Source organism: Podarcis bocagei (assembly GCF_964188305.1).
Source record: "Podarcis bocagei genome assembly, chromosome: 8".
Lineage (NCBI taxonomy): Eukaryota > Metazoa > Chordata > Lepidosauria > Squamata > Lacertidae > Podarcis > Podarcis bocagei.
Genome location: NC_138133.1, coordinates 57381850 through 57395786, shown reverse-complemented (window position 1 = coordinate 57395786; position 13937 = coordinate 57381850). Strand labels below are relative to the sequence as shown.

At 43.0% G+C, this 13937-nt stretch overlaps 1 protein-coding gene across 1 annotated transcript in view; it reads right to left on the bottom strand.

Annotated features, from left to right (window-relative positions):
• The window catches only part of TRIM55 (tripartite motif containing 55), a 40727-nt gene extending 29867 nt beyond the window's left edge, over positions 1 to 10860 (bottom strand). The window contains exons 1-4 of the mRNA XM_081205332.1: positions 10543 to 10860; positions 9784 to 9956; positions 4449 to 4614; positions 2430 to 2525 (exon numbers count right to left, since the gene is read on the bottom strand). Of these exons, the coding sequence (XP_081061458.1) occupies positions 2430 to 2525; positions 4449 to 4614; positions 9784 to 9956; positions 10543 to 10710 (603 nt within the window). The 5' untranslated portion in view covers positions 10711 to 10860. The remainder of the gene's footprint in view (positions 1 to 2429; positions 2526 to 4448; positions 4615 to 9783; positions 9957 to 10542) is intronic.
• Positions 10861 to 13937: the final 3077 nt, after the last annotated feature.

Genomic DNA, 13937 nt, shown 5'->3' with positions numbered 1-13937 from the left:
AAATTGGACTTGAGAATTTGCTTTTGTTTGCCTGTTAGTTTATTTTTAGCAAACACTCAGCCATCCCTAGTAAACCTCTGCAGCCTTAGCACCCCTGCCAAACCCACTAGTGAATTGAGGCCTGTATGCCCATTAGCCTCAACAACACAGTCTCCTCAGGTGGCAGGCTGGGGACAGCTGGGTGGGTGGCAGAACCAGGCCCCCGAGGAGTGTGCCACTCACCTCCTCCTGCAGTTCTCACCTGTGGCCACTGCCTGGCCCTGGGAAGAATGGGGCCACTGCTTCTGCCACCTGCTCGTCTCTGGCCTCCTTTATTCTCCTCTGTCACCTTCCATGTGCCAGGGCTTCCCTCAGCTGCCTCTGGTCACCTTAAGTGGAGGCAGGGAGACCCATTTTCTGTTTTGCCTCAAGTGACAAAATGCATTAGGCTAGCCTTGAGTGCATTGATTATTGCTCCTTCAAACCTGGAGTCAGCCCTCATTGGGGCCACCCTTATAATTTCTCACAATGTCCCAGACAGACACTACATTAGCAGCATTGTAGGAAATACAATTAGTGGCTCCAAACCACCTGGGACTGAGTGCAAGGTTGCTGTTGCTCACCTCATCCATCATAAGGCTAGGTAAGCCTTTGCGTGAAATCTACTTCCATGTAAATATTGTTACCACATGGGTGAGAATGGTGATGTAAGTGTTTCCTGCCCGTTCAACACATTCTCTCTCAGTGGATGTCAACTGTTGACAGGGGGAGCTGACCCTTTAACTTTTTTACTTGTAGAAAGCTATCAGTGACTATGAATTGACTCTTTACCCTGGCCTTTCACACCTGAAATGTATATTCCCATGATCCACCCTATTTCTGTGGCTGTAATTTGCTTTAAGGGGCGCATGGGGTGTTAGGGAAAGGGTAGTAACTTTGGTGGTGGACACGTCATGTTTATTCTGGGTAGTTTGTCCACCGTTGGTCCCCACCCTGCACTCAGCTCTCACCTGTGGCTCCTAAAAGCTGTCAGCAAGCAACAACGACTACAGCATGGGAAATGGCCTCAGCTGGTTGGCTAAACCAGATGAGGGTAGTGAATGGGTCTCAAACCCTTAGTGAGTTAGGGACTTCCCCTCCATGTGAGGACAGGCTCCAATGGATTGACTAGACAAGACCTATAGTGGGTCCAACAGTTATGAAGGAGGTTTCTGCACATGCTGTAGAGGGAACTGAGGGGCAGATGGGTCCCATCAACCTGGGAATGCAGCCCATCTGGGAGAAGGAAAACTCTGTACCAAAACCACCATTACTTTGCAGGATCTGTTTGGGAGAAGAAAAGACCAAGGAGTAAACCCTACACAAATCTGGAATGGAGTCCCTAAGACAGTCGGATGACACCAGCAATTCCTGCAGCCAAGCTGGTGCCAAACATATTGCTCTGCTTTCCTTTGCACCACATCAACGAAGCTGAGGGAGGTTGGTCTTGTCGTCTGGGCAGCCCAGGACCTCCATACACACGGCTCAGACTTGCGCCCCAGGGAGGTCTCTTCAGTGCTGCTTACGCAATGGTTTGTCGTCATCCCCAGAGGCACATTCCATTGTCTCTTGAGACAGACAGGTGCCAACCATTTGTTTTAAACTTGAATTTTAAATTGTGGCAACCTGCTCTGAAACCTTACGGTGGGCTAGAAATTTAATAAGTGAGTGGATTGAAAGTTTCAGTGCATTAGCTGGCGACTGCACTCTTCATTCCCTTCATAGTGGGTGTGGCCCAGTGCACTTGCTTGAGTCATCTGGGTTTGTTTACTAAACATATCCATTGCCTACGCTGTAAGGTTGACAGGCTCTTCTGTCATGGGACACCTTTGTTATTCCTGGCTTCTGCTGGTAGCATAATCTGGATGAAGCATTCACCATGTCGGCCGCAAATGAATACATGATCCATTTAAAAATGGTTAAGATGGTGCTCTTTATGGCATAAATTGTGCTAGTGTATAACATACCATGCTTTTGAGCTCTGTGCATCTTGAAAACTGTGTGTTTCTCCTGTCACACCTCTTAGAGTAAATGAGATTAAAAGTCTCAAATGAGACATTTAAAACTACACCATCATCGAAGTTGTTTGCTCTTACCACAGACTACAGTGGTACCTCGGGTTACATACGCTTCAGGTTACACAGTCCGCTAACCCAGAAATAGTGCTTCAGGTTAAGAACTTTGCTTCAGGATGAGAACAGAAACTGTGCTCCGGCGGCGCAGTGGCAGCAGCAGGAGGCCCCATTAGCTAAAGTGGTGCTTCAGGTTAAGAACAGTTTCAGGTTAAGAACGGACCTCTGGAACGAATTAAGTACTTAACCCGAGGTACTACTGTATAACAATGTAAATATGCAATAATTAAAATTCTGAAGCAGAATTTAGTTTGGTAGAATCTAAATTGTGTTTCTTACCTCAACTGTCCTGCAGGCTTCTTCCAACTGAGTTACAATTCCTTGCACCCTGTCATTACTTCCCACTAATACAGCAATGCCATCGCTGAGTTCAGACTATAATGTAAAATAAACATAACTTAAGGAGAGCATAAAACTCTGTGGCCTTATTGTTTGCATTTTTGAAACGATATCTGCCCCTCACTCCCACACAAATATTTTTTGGGGGAAATGTACATACTTTACTATAGGAACATACAATAAATTCTACTTTTGAAAACCCCAAAGAGATGAAAATACTCCAAAATATACTTTTGCAGTAAATGAAGCTAATCTGCACCACAATTTATTTCATTAAAGGATCTTGTTCCTATAGGAATAGGATTAAAAGTTGATTGGCAGGATTTTATTTTATCCTTCTGAAATTATTTCTAGACTGCTTCTTGAAAGGTTATTCCAGCCTATCTGAATTGCTCATTTTGCAGGGATTTTTGCTTTGAATACAAAGTATTTGAACCACCGCCTAAATTTTGCAATTTGGGAGGAGACGCATATATAGGTTTTACATTATCTCTAGCAGATATATAATCATTGATATGCATATTCATGGATTTCACAGATATCTTTGTTAAACATCATTTCTTTCTAATTATCTCAGAAAGGAGAAAGCCATGGACAGCTTCCAGTGTATTCAACTGGATGTCCCCACCCCCAAATGCATCTACCCAGCCATAGTGTTCACAAATAAATATAATTATGGGTTCCATTCAAAGGCTGTACTTGTAAACTGGCTCTGTCTAGTGGCAGCCATACTAGGACTCTCAAGAAATTGAGCTGCATTTCTCCAGAGGATAGTCCAAATAAACAGCTGTTTAGTGAATGCCGGGTTAAAAATAAAGAGATATCGTACAGATGGCAGCAAAGGATTCGAGGAGCATAGCCCAGCCTTTCTGTTTCATACTCAAGAAATTACTTGCAAAACAAAACATTTCCTTATTAATTGAAAAGTACGCATAAATATACTGATTCATAAAAAGTAGTATGTTCTCTTTCTTGGCTCTAGGATATGTATCTTTGGTCAAATATTGTGCACATTTGGTCACTATATTTTAAAGAAAACGACAAACTGGTAAGGTTTGAGAGGAGAACAACAACAATAATCATAAAGCTAATAATTGGGGCTGGTGTTAGCACACAGCTACGTCCGGCTGCTACTAAGACACCACTTTTTTGTTCCGGGGCATTTATAATGGTCACTTTCCACAGTGGGAATCTGGAATCGATCAGTTAAATTTTCCCCAATGCACCAGAGCCATGCTACATTCAGGGGCATTGTGGGAAATTAAAATGGCAGTTTCATTGGAACACTGCTACCTGCAATGACCATGAATAAAAGCCTATGTCACCAAGAAAACCCACCAAGGTAGAAGGAGGCTCACCAAAGTACATTTTGCTGGGGAACCCCTAAAGCCTAGAGCTAGGTCTGAAAATAAGGAGTTTTGTTTGGCAGAACAAATGAGAGAAAGAAAGAAGGCATGTTTATTTCATACACTGTGGGAGCTCTGAGGGGAACGCTGATAAATTCTTCCACATAGCCACATGGCCATGGTGTATGAAAGCTGCCCAAGTCACCATTTGGACTGGTCAGTGCCTCACATTCCTGGCTGTGTTATCAATTTGCATTGGTAAGGAAGGTTTCCATGTCACAGGCTAATCAACATGTTGGTTGTAATGCATGTACCAGTATTAACAAAAGGCTGGGTAGATTTAGAAAAGTCAAAAAGACCCTATCAGGGCACAGGACTTCAACAAGATGACCTTGGTAGGGCCCTTCCGTTTTGAGTTTCACATCACACATAATCAATGGTATACAGTTCTGACTGGGTTTTTCAACTGGGACAATCAAACTGCAATCCCGCAACATTGGTGGAGGACCTCACCAGGGAGAGAATTTTATTATGGTTATTTGTTTTCAAAAACTACTAGAATTCTACTGATAAAAATGCATTAAGAGGAAGCCTTTTAAAAAAAACAAATTACCTTCTGTCTTTGGTAAACATTCGTGAGGGGAGCAACCTCACAATCTTTATGAGCACCAAAAACTTTGCACATTGAGCATGTCGGCACTTCACAATTCAGGCAATAAATATTAATTTTCTCATCTTCATGTTCTTCACACATTGGCTGTTCAGTTTTTCTTTCAGGCCTGTGAATGCAATTCACCGAGAAGAAGAAGAAAACCAAAGCCCAATCAGCATCACTTTTAAAAAAATTAAATGATTAAATAAAATAGGCAAAATGCCAGTTCATCTAGCCTGATACTGTCTACTCTGACTTATGGTAGCTCTCCCTGATACCTGATCCTGGTCATGATGCCAAGTACTGAATCTGGGACTTTCTATATGCGAGTAATACACTTTTCTACTAACTATGGTCTTTCCTCAACAGAAGAATACGATACAAAAGAATGACACGGGGAACAGAGAAGGTAAATCTGAAAACATGCTGGGTTCACACTTCCATTTACTGTGCACTTACTGTGTTTCCAGTGCTGGGTTTGTAAACCATGTTTACACAATATTATTCAAAATTCATATCCAAAATTCCTGAACTTTCTTGCAGTCATTCCTAATTCATATCTAGCCAAGGTGTGAACATCAGCATAATGCTGCTGGTCAACAAAAGAGGTTTAAAAACTCTCTCAAGGCCAATCTTAAAAAATGGAGTATTAACACTGACAATTGGGAAACACTGGCCTGTGAGCACTCCAGTTGGAGAACAGCCTTTACCAAAGGTGTCATGGACTTTGAAGACACTTGAACTCAGGACGAAAGGGAGAAACGAGCACATTTGGCAAACCCTCACCATGATCAACTCCTGCCTAGAAACCTATGTCCCCACTGTGGAAGGACATGTGGAGCCAGAACTGGCCTATGGACACACCACTAAGACCATATTCACGGAAGACAATCTTATTCGGCTATGAGTGACTGCCAAAGAAGAAGAGGAATACCTTTGCACAGGGCAGAAACATCTCTACCCCGCCAGTGCCCCTTGGTGTTGCACTAATCTCATGCCTGTCAACTGCCCCGAAAAAATGGCTGCTGGAATCTTGCATAATTTCAGGCTGTACTTTTTGGGGGCATGGTGCTCAAAAATATGCATTTTGGGGTGCCATGTCCCAAAAAGGCACTTTTGAGAGGCTGCAATCTGTGTCCCAGTTTTGGGCTGCTTCATGTTAGAAGGGATGCAATCTGACATTGGTGAAGCCGTACAGATGTGAACAGCTGGGTGGGGGGAAGGAGCTGTGAAATGTGCACACAAAAAACCTTCCTTGCACTCTCAGATGGTACTATAAACACCCCCAAAGAATTCCTGTCTGTTTCCTTGCACAAGTGATGATGAATTTATTATTTCGGTCACAGACAAGTTCCAGCCCACATACAATATCAAGGAAGTCATAAAACACGATAGGGATACATTTGAATTTGCAATTAGCTATAACAATACAGATATAGCAACAGTTAAAAAATATATAAATTAACACTTAGTCCTTGCACAAGTTTACAGAGGCTGTTTTTCAGAGATTCAGTATGTATAATCCTCTCACAATATGCCCATTTTTACTCTATATTGGTCTTCAACCCATGTACACAATAATAGGTTCCCCCTAGACTACACTGATCCTGCACTCAGAAGTTCCCATGTACTGGTTTCTAGCACTTAAAGGTGAAATGGAACTGGAGGAAATGAATGAGACCTGCACAGTAAGATAGGCTCCATATATGTACTGTAATCAAATTAGGTATGAAAAATTTAAGGGGGCAATTTAAGAGTTCTACACATAAACTTGATAATTGTTCTAAATTACCAAGCAAAATAGCAGGGTGTGTTGCAAGGGGGAGGGGGAGATGCAGAGCAGAGAAATGGCAGAGGGAGCCGATAGGTGCTTAACCCTTTCCATGGCTTCTCTGTGCCAAATTGACTTCCAAGCCAAACATCAGTGTTGAACAGTATTGAACTTATGGACTCTCTTAGATTATAATAGCCCGGCTGTCAAGATGGAGAAGGAACCAGGAAGACCAAACGAAGGGGGGAAAGAAAAAGTTCCTTCCTGCACTTTTAATAGTTGTGTAGAAGACGGAAATTTCCTTTTCTACACAACTGTTAAAGGTTCAAGAGACCTCTTCTCTCTCCATCTCTCCCTCTCTCTCGCTCTCTTGCTCTCTCTCTCTCATCTTGCCATCCTAGAAGGAACAGGCTCAATTATATGAAATAACATAGCTCTTCAGTTTCTGGCATACAGCCTTTTCCCAAGGGAAGACTTTTGCACAATAATATCTGGGAACCTATTCAGATTTCAATTACAGTGCTACAGAGCCAGAGAAACGTCACTGAAGAGATGCTCTCTATTCTTCAAAACAGCATCCCTTCTTCTGCAATGCTCCATGAAGAGGCAGCCAGAAAATATCCGCATCATTAAAGCTACAGTCCTGTGCACACTTAGCAGGGACTAGCTTACTTCCAAGTAAAAGGTAAAGGTAAAGGTACCCCTGCCTGTACGGGCCAGTCTTGCCAGACTCTAGGGTTGTGCGCTCATCTCACTCTATAGGCCGGGAGCCAGCGCTGTCCGCAGACACTTCCGGGTCACTTGTCCAGCATGACAAGCTGCATCTGGCGAGCCAGCGCAGCACACGGAACGCCATTTACCTTCCCGCTGGTAAGCGGTCCCTATTTATCTACTTGCACCCGGAGGTGCTTTCGAACTGCTAGGTTGGCAGGCGCTGGGACCGAAAGACGGGAGCTCACCCCGCTGCGGGGATTCGAACCGCCGACCATGCGATCGGCAAGTCCTAGGCGCTGAGGTTTTACCCACAGCGCCACCTGCGTCCCTTTACTTCCAAGTAGACATGTATAAAATTGTGCTGCTAGGTTTGGTTTGACATCGTTTTGGTATTGGCATAATACGCACATAATATGTCAATGAAAGAAATTATGAAAAGAGCAAGAAAGAGAGCGAGAGAGAGAGCGCAATCGGATTTGGCAAGGCCAGCATCTAGAGCAGGGGTCAGCAAACTTTTTCAGCAGGGGGCCAGTCCACTGTCCCTCAGATCTTGTGGGGGGCTGGACCATATTTTGAGAAAAAGCAGAAGAAAAATGAATTCCTATGCCCCACAAATAACCCAAAGATGCATTTTAAATTAAAGCGCACATTCTACTCATGTAAAAACACCAAGCAGGCTCTACAAATAACCCAGAGATGCATTTTAAATAAAAGAACACATTCTATTGATTTAAAAACACACTGATTTTCGGACCGTCCACAGGCTGGATTTAGAAGGCAATTGGGCCAGATCCAGCCCCCGGGCCTTAGTTTGCCTACCCATGATCTAGAGCTTAGAGAAAGATGCTGTGGAAGCAGGTGGACAAGTGCTTTAAGTGATTTGAGTGTGTCCTTGCAATAAATCATCAACAGAAAACTGTTGCTTTCAGTGCATGTATGGGCAGTGATTTGAAACCAGATTTTGGTCTTTCTGCATATGCTGAAAAAAAACACTCTTCAAACAGGCACTCCCAGGTTAGTGTTAGTATGGCTGTGTGGGAAGCAATGAGATCACATGAATCTTGTTTCATATTGGTTTTGATGATAATGATATTACATTGCTTTTATATGATGTGTTTTTCTTTTCTATTTCTCTACTCAGCTTTGCTCTTTTCATGTTGAATGCTCTTTTTTTTTTAAAAAAAAAAAAGCTAACTAAATAAATAAACAAACCATTTCCTCCAGCTATGGGTGCATTTATGCATGCCACTATGATGACTACTTGATTGCCCATGTCCTTTCAGAGCTCCTGTAGACTGACCCAGAGAGGATTTGTTAAGCTCTTCTCCCCTGCATCTAAGGGGGGGAGGGGAGAAGCAGAGCTTCCGCACTTTCAGTGGCTGCATAAGTAGAAGAGCAAAATCAGCAAGTATAGCTTGTCAAGCAAGTGGCACTTGTTCAAATGCCTTCTGTATAAAAGCGCATTTCACCTCTTTTTCACCTGGAGAGGAGAAGAAGCTGAGCTGCTCTCTGGGCCAGTCTACACAGAAGGACCCTGGCAACTAAGTAGTCCTGTGGAAAAACGCACATAACCGGGGGAAATATTTAAGGATTTTATTCAGCAATTCATTGCAGTAGATTCTGATGTTTTATTTTTAAAAGTGCTGGAATGTTGTAACGTATGGTGGATATATGGAAGAAACTGAAATGGACGCAGAAATTTTGTGGGTGATCCATTTGGTGGGTGATCCATCATCGTTTGGTTCTGTGGCTACAGACCAACGGACTTTCTTGAGTGTGTACATGAGCAAAGACTGCTGACATGATGAATTATTTGTAGGCTCTTTTCTCAGATGCAAGGAGTAAATACCTTTCTACATATTGCTTTATGCCAAGAAATCCCATAAAGCAACAGATTAGAGCTGCTAGCATTATACAATAAGAATAGACGCTTGTGTGGCATCCAGTACTGTAAAATGAAGCTCCCAATCAAAGGGTAAAGCGAGCAAACCTTTCTTCTTATACAAAGCAAATCCTAACCAGTATCAGCAGCTGAGCAACCACCAGAGATGTGGGGGCCTCACTACCTTTAGCAGATGCTGATGGTGCTCATTGCCAGTGCTTTTTTTTCTAAATGCAGGTGGTGCTGTGGTCTAAACCACAGAACCTAGGGCTTGCCAATCAGAAGGTTGGCGGTTCAAATCCCTGTAATGGAGTGAACTCCTGTTGATCAGTCCCTGCTCCTGCCAACTTAGCAGTTTGAAAGCACACAGTGCAAGTAGATAAATAGGTACCACTCCAGCGGGAAGGTAAACGGCATTTCTGTGCACTGCTCTGGTTTGCCAGAAGCAGCTTAGTCATGCTGGCCACATGACCTGGAGGCTGTACGCCAGCTCCATTGGCCAATAAAGCGAGATGAGCACCGCAACCCCAGAGTTGTCCGCGACTGGACCTAACAGTCAGGGATCCCTTTACCTTTTTACCATGAAGTTGTTACAGTAAGTGCCACACTTTTTAACAACAACAAAAAAAGAAGTGCTGTACTGCATACCTTTGAGTACCCCCTGAAAAAAAGCACTGCTCATTGCTATTGCTTTCTCTTTCTATAGCTAGCTGGAGATAAAAGCTCCAGGTTGACTTGAGGAATTAAAATAAGAATGGGGTAGGGTAAAGAGGTTCTAACAGGGAATGGGCAGCAATAGCTCAGTTTTATGATAGAAGTCTTGATTTGGGGCTTGGGGAATCCAATTCATGTGTTCCTGTGGCAAACACAACCAAGTCAGCAACCTGCATCCATAGGCAATCCTTCAAGGACAAAAATCGGTCCATTACCTGGTAGATTCCTGCTTGTAAATATCAATTATATTTTCCACCAACAGGTTCCTTTGAAGACCATACACTCCATGCCTGTCCAGAACTACTTCATGTCTACAAGATGGACAGCGGAATCGACCTCCTGATGCCACAGTTGTGCCTCCTCTGGTTGGCAGGTAAGGGTTCGAGGCCTGTTCTTGCCAAACAATAAACAAAGTTGTAAAGCTAAGCATGAATTATTTCACAGTTATTTCTGACAACTGCTCTCACTTCCACATCACAAGGTCCATCTCACACTATCTGCTTAAGATATGATCTAATACCTGGATGCAGTGACTGATGACTTCAGGGGACCTGGATCAGGTCATCAAAGCCAAACTACCAGGAAAAATACTGCCCAAAAAGTACACAGAAAGAGAAATAGCTGCAAATATAATGCTGCTCAAGCTTGGAAGCTAATAATATAATGACAACTTATGCTAGAGAGAAATTTGCCATTTTTAGAGGTGTTGTGGAACAACAGGAATGGGTATGTGTGTTAATATCTCTAAATACTTGAAATAACATTTCAGCCTATATAAATAAAAGGGACATTTACAAATGTAACAGATTCAAAATCACACATAAAATAAATAACAAAGAACCCATGTGCCAAATTAATTCTCTCATTTTTTTGCTTTTAAAGAGAATCCTGTTTATTAAATGATACCCCTCCCCTTTGTAACATGAAAGTTTTATAAACATTTATTGGAATTTTAAAAAGTTTAATACATCTACCTGGAAGATATCGTTGGCACATTTTCTGCAGAGGTTGTGCTGACAGGGGAGGATAACCACTGGCTTAGTAAACATCTCTAAACATATAGGACAAATAAGCTGCTTCTCCAAGTTATCCATAGTTTGCTGCTCTTTGGAAAAAGACTTGTAATTAAGAGAGGTGCTCATCTCCTAGCGATTCCAAGGAGCATAGGCTCAGAGTTAGGGTGCTGCCGAGCGGTTTCCGGGTTAGGTCCCTTAAAAGAATTCCAAAGCTTGTGAGATCAAATGTCCTTTGAGGATCTTTCCCTGGAGGACATTGTTTTAACTGAGTGAAGAGAGCTGGGTCTATTTTAGAAGCAGAACGTCATTGGTTGCCATACTCACTTTCTCCATATATGCATCTGACACAAGGACAGATTTAGACAGGTGACGGCTCACAGGGGTGAGAGATCAACATTCTTGAGTTTAAGAAGGAAGGGGGAGAAACGGACAGTTGCCACCAACACATGCAGCACTTACCCTTCTGGAAAAAACTAAAATGTTAAGCTGACTGGAGAATGCAGCCTGGTTCTTCAAGGCTTCGCTGCAGCAGGGGAAAGCAAGGTGACAGAAGAAAAGAAAGTGATAGGAAACTTTTGGCATGGTAAAAAGAATTGCCACCATCACACTTTTGATGCATAGGATAATATCCTCAAAATCCTCAATCATAGAATCATAGAGTTGGAAGAGACCACAAGGGCCATCGAGTCCAACCCCCTGCCAAGCAGGAAACACCATCAGAGCACTCCTGACATATGGTTGTCAAGCCTCTGCTTAAAGACCTCCAAAGAAGGAGAGTGACATTAGCACAATAAATAATATGTGTGTGTATGTTTGTGCATACGGAGATGGCCATCTCTACAACAACAGAAATGCAACATCGGAGAAAGAGACATGGGCAATGGAAGCAACTCATAAACAATGTGCAGTTATTATATAGTGCTGCGAGCACATTTCAAGAGAAAATGAAGGCATAACTAGGATTCCTGGATTTTCAAATAAAAAGGGCTTCATTGGGTTTCTTGGTTATTCCATGGGCACACAGCCAACAAAGTCTGTCCCGTCAAGTGAATTTTAAAAAAAGGCAGAGTAGTCAGGTAATACAGCTGTACCCTCATCATCAGGTCTACATTTGACCCAGATCCTCCCACCTGAAATAGTATTAGCTGTCTCGCAGATTGAATTTACCATCACCTTCTTATTCTTTGTCTCATTGTTTCTTATAAATTAAGATACCTAACAAAATGATCCATCATTAACAAAAATAAATTCCTATCAAGCCTTACATTTCCACAACTTACATTACGGTATGTGCTCTTTGCCTCCCGAAATTATAGGCCATCTGACACTTCCACCACATGGTTCGTTTCAACACCTCGCTGACAGTTTAATTTGCTTGATATTTTGCACATTATTTATGCACATGTCATTCTAAAGCAACAATGCCCTTACCTGTACATGTGAGCAGAGGCACCCCAATGGGAGCTGAGCCTAGGGGTTGCCGCAGGAGAATCACAACTTTGATGTAGTAAGCTGAGTAGAACAGAAGGCAAGAGGCGGGGGGACGGGCACAGAATTCGGTCCTCACACACAGTGCCACTGAAATTTGAAATACTCTTTCAAGTGGCAGTGGCAGGGAATGGTCAGAACAGGAAGACTGGGAAGTGTGCACTCAGTCTGATAAGATTCCCTCTGAAGAGGAGGAGGAGGAGGAGGAGGGAGAAGCTTCAGGGCCCCCTTGTCTACAGCAGTTTCAGGCGGAGAGAGAGAGAGAGAGAGAGAGAGAGGGAGAGAGAGAGAGAGAGAGAGATGCTATACCTTTCAAGGAAGAATTGCCTAGTTACGAGATAATGGAGGAGGCAGGGGAGGGGAGGGTGCAGCCGGCAGAGACCTCCCTGGAGAGTACGGGGGATCCTCCATCTCCATGGGCGCGTTGGTCCCTCCGCATTCTAGAATAAAAAGGCAGAGGGATGGGACTCCTAGGACTTCCCATTGGCACTCAGGATGTTGTTGTGGACGGAAGAGGTGGAGCTCAGAGTAGCCAATATCTCTCTTTGTGTGGAGACATGGATTCTTATATTGCAACCAGATGACTGAATAAAAAGGACTATAAAATACAAACTGCTTGTTATTCTTGCCTTTGAGGCCACCAGAGGGGGAGAAGACTCTTCAGTACCACTGTGCCACCTCACCCATTGCTTGGGGTGGGGGGAAGACATAATTTGTAATATTCTGTGTAGACAAGCTCTGACTGTGGCTATTTTGGAATAGGTTTTTTTTAAGTACTTTTTTTTTTTACAACCTAAACCCATCCCCCCGTTTAAAGTACTCAGGAAAGTGGTGAAGGTGCATGCCATTTTTATTGGCTGGGCCGAGGTGATAATTCTTGCTGGGTTCCATGGCCATAGGATAATCCCAATAACTAAGTTCCAGCGCTGGGCCATGCTGCGTTTCTGTCTGTTTATTAGACACATGGATCTCTCAAATCTTGGCACTCGCTCTGAAGTTATTTTTAAAATGACAATTTCCCAGATCACGTCTGGCATGTGGGGCCTAATCTTAGGGCAAAGCCATCTGTGCTGCTATTTGCCAATACTTCATCACACAACTGTACAAGTGGTACGTATCATGTCTACAAGTTTAAGCCAAATATCCATCACACTTACTGTAGCAAACTGTAATGCCTGCCTTCATACTGTGCATGCTGCTAGTAGGTTATGTTACTGACAGATAAAATGGAACTAATCAAAACTCTTCAGATAACTCTGCTGGTAAAGTACGTTTTGCAAGAATCTCATGTTTACAGTGCTCAGCCTATATAAAGCATGCTGAAAAGGAAATCTCGTTGCAGTACATACAGATGTCTGTTATTGCTGGCATCCGTCTGCCATTGGGGACAATGGAGGTGTGTGCCTTTGTGGGTTAGGTCAACCTATATGCAGATGTAATGAGTGCTTTTTTCTGGGGGTACGCAGGGGTACGCATACATTTTGTGAATCTTTGTACTTTTATCCTTTTACTGCATTTATTTTCCCTGATTTGAACTATAAAATGATGATTTTCTTGAGTCAAAATGAGAGTACCCCCAAAACATTTTTTTAAGAAAAAAAAAGCACTGGGTGTAATATATTACTATCTGCATACTCAAGAGACAAAGTGGATGTAGACTACAATCCTATATATACTGGGACAAGAAAGGAGATTCCGACTCAATTTTTCTGACAGTAAGAGCTTTTTGGCAGTGGAACGGTCTCCTTTAGGAGGTTGTGGACTCTCCTTCCTTGGAGGTTTTTAAGTAGAGGTTGCATGGCCATCTGTCTTGGATGCTTTAGTTGAGATTCCTGCATTATAAGGGATTGGACTAGATGGCCCTT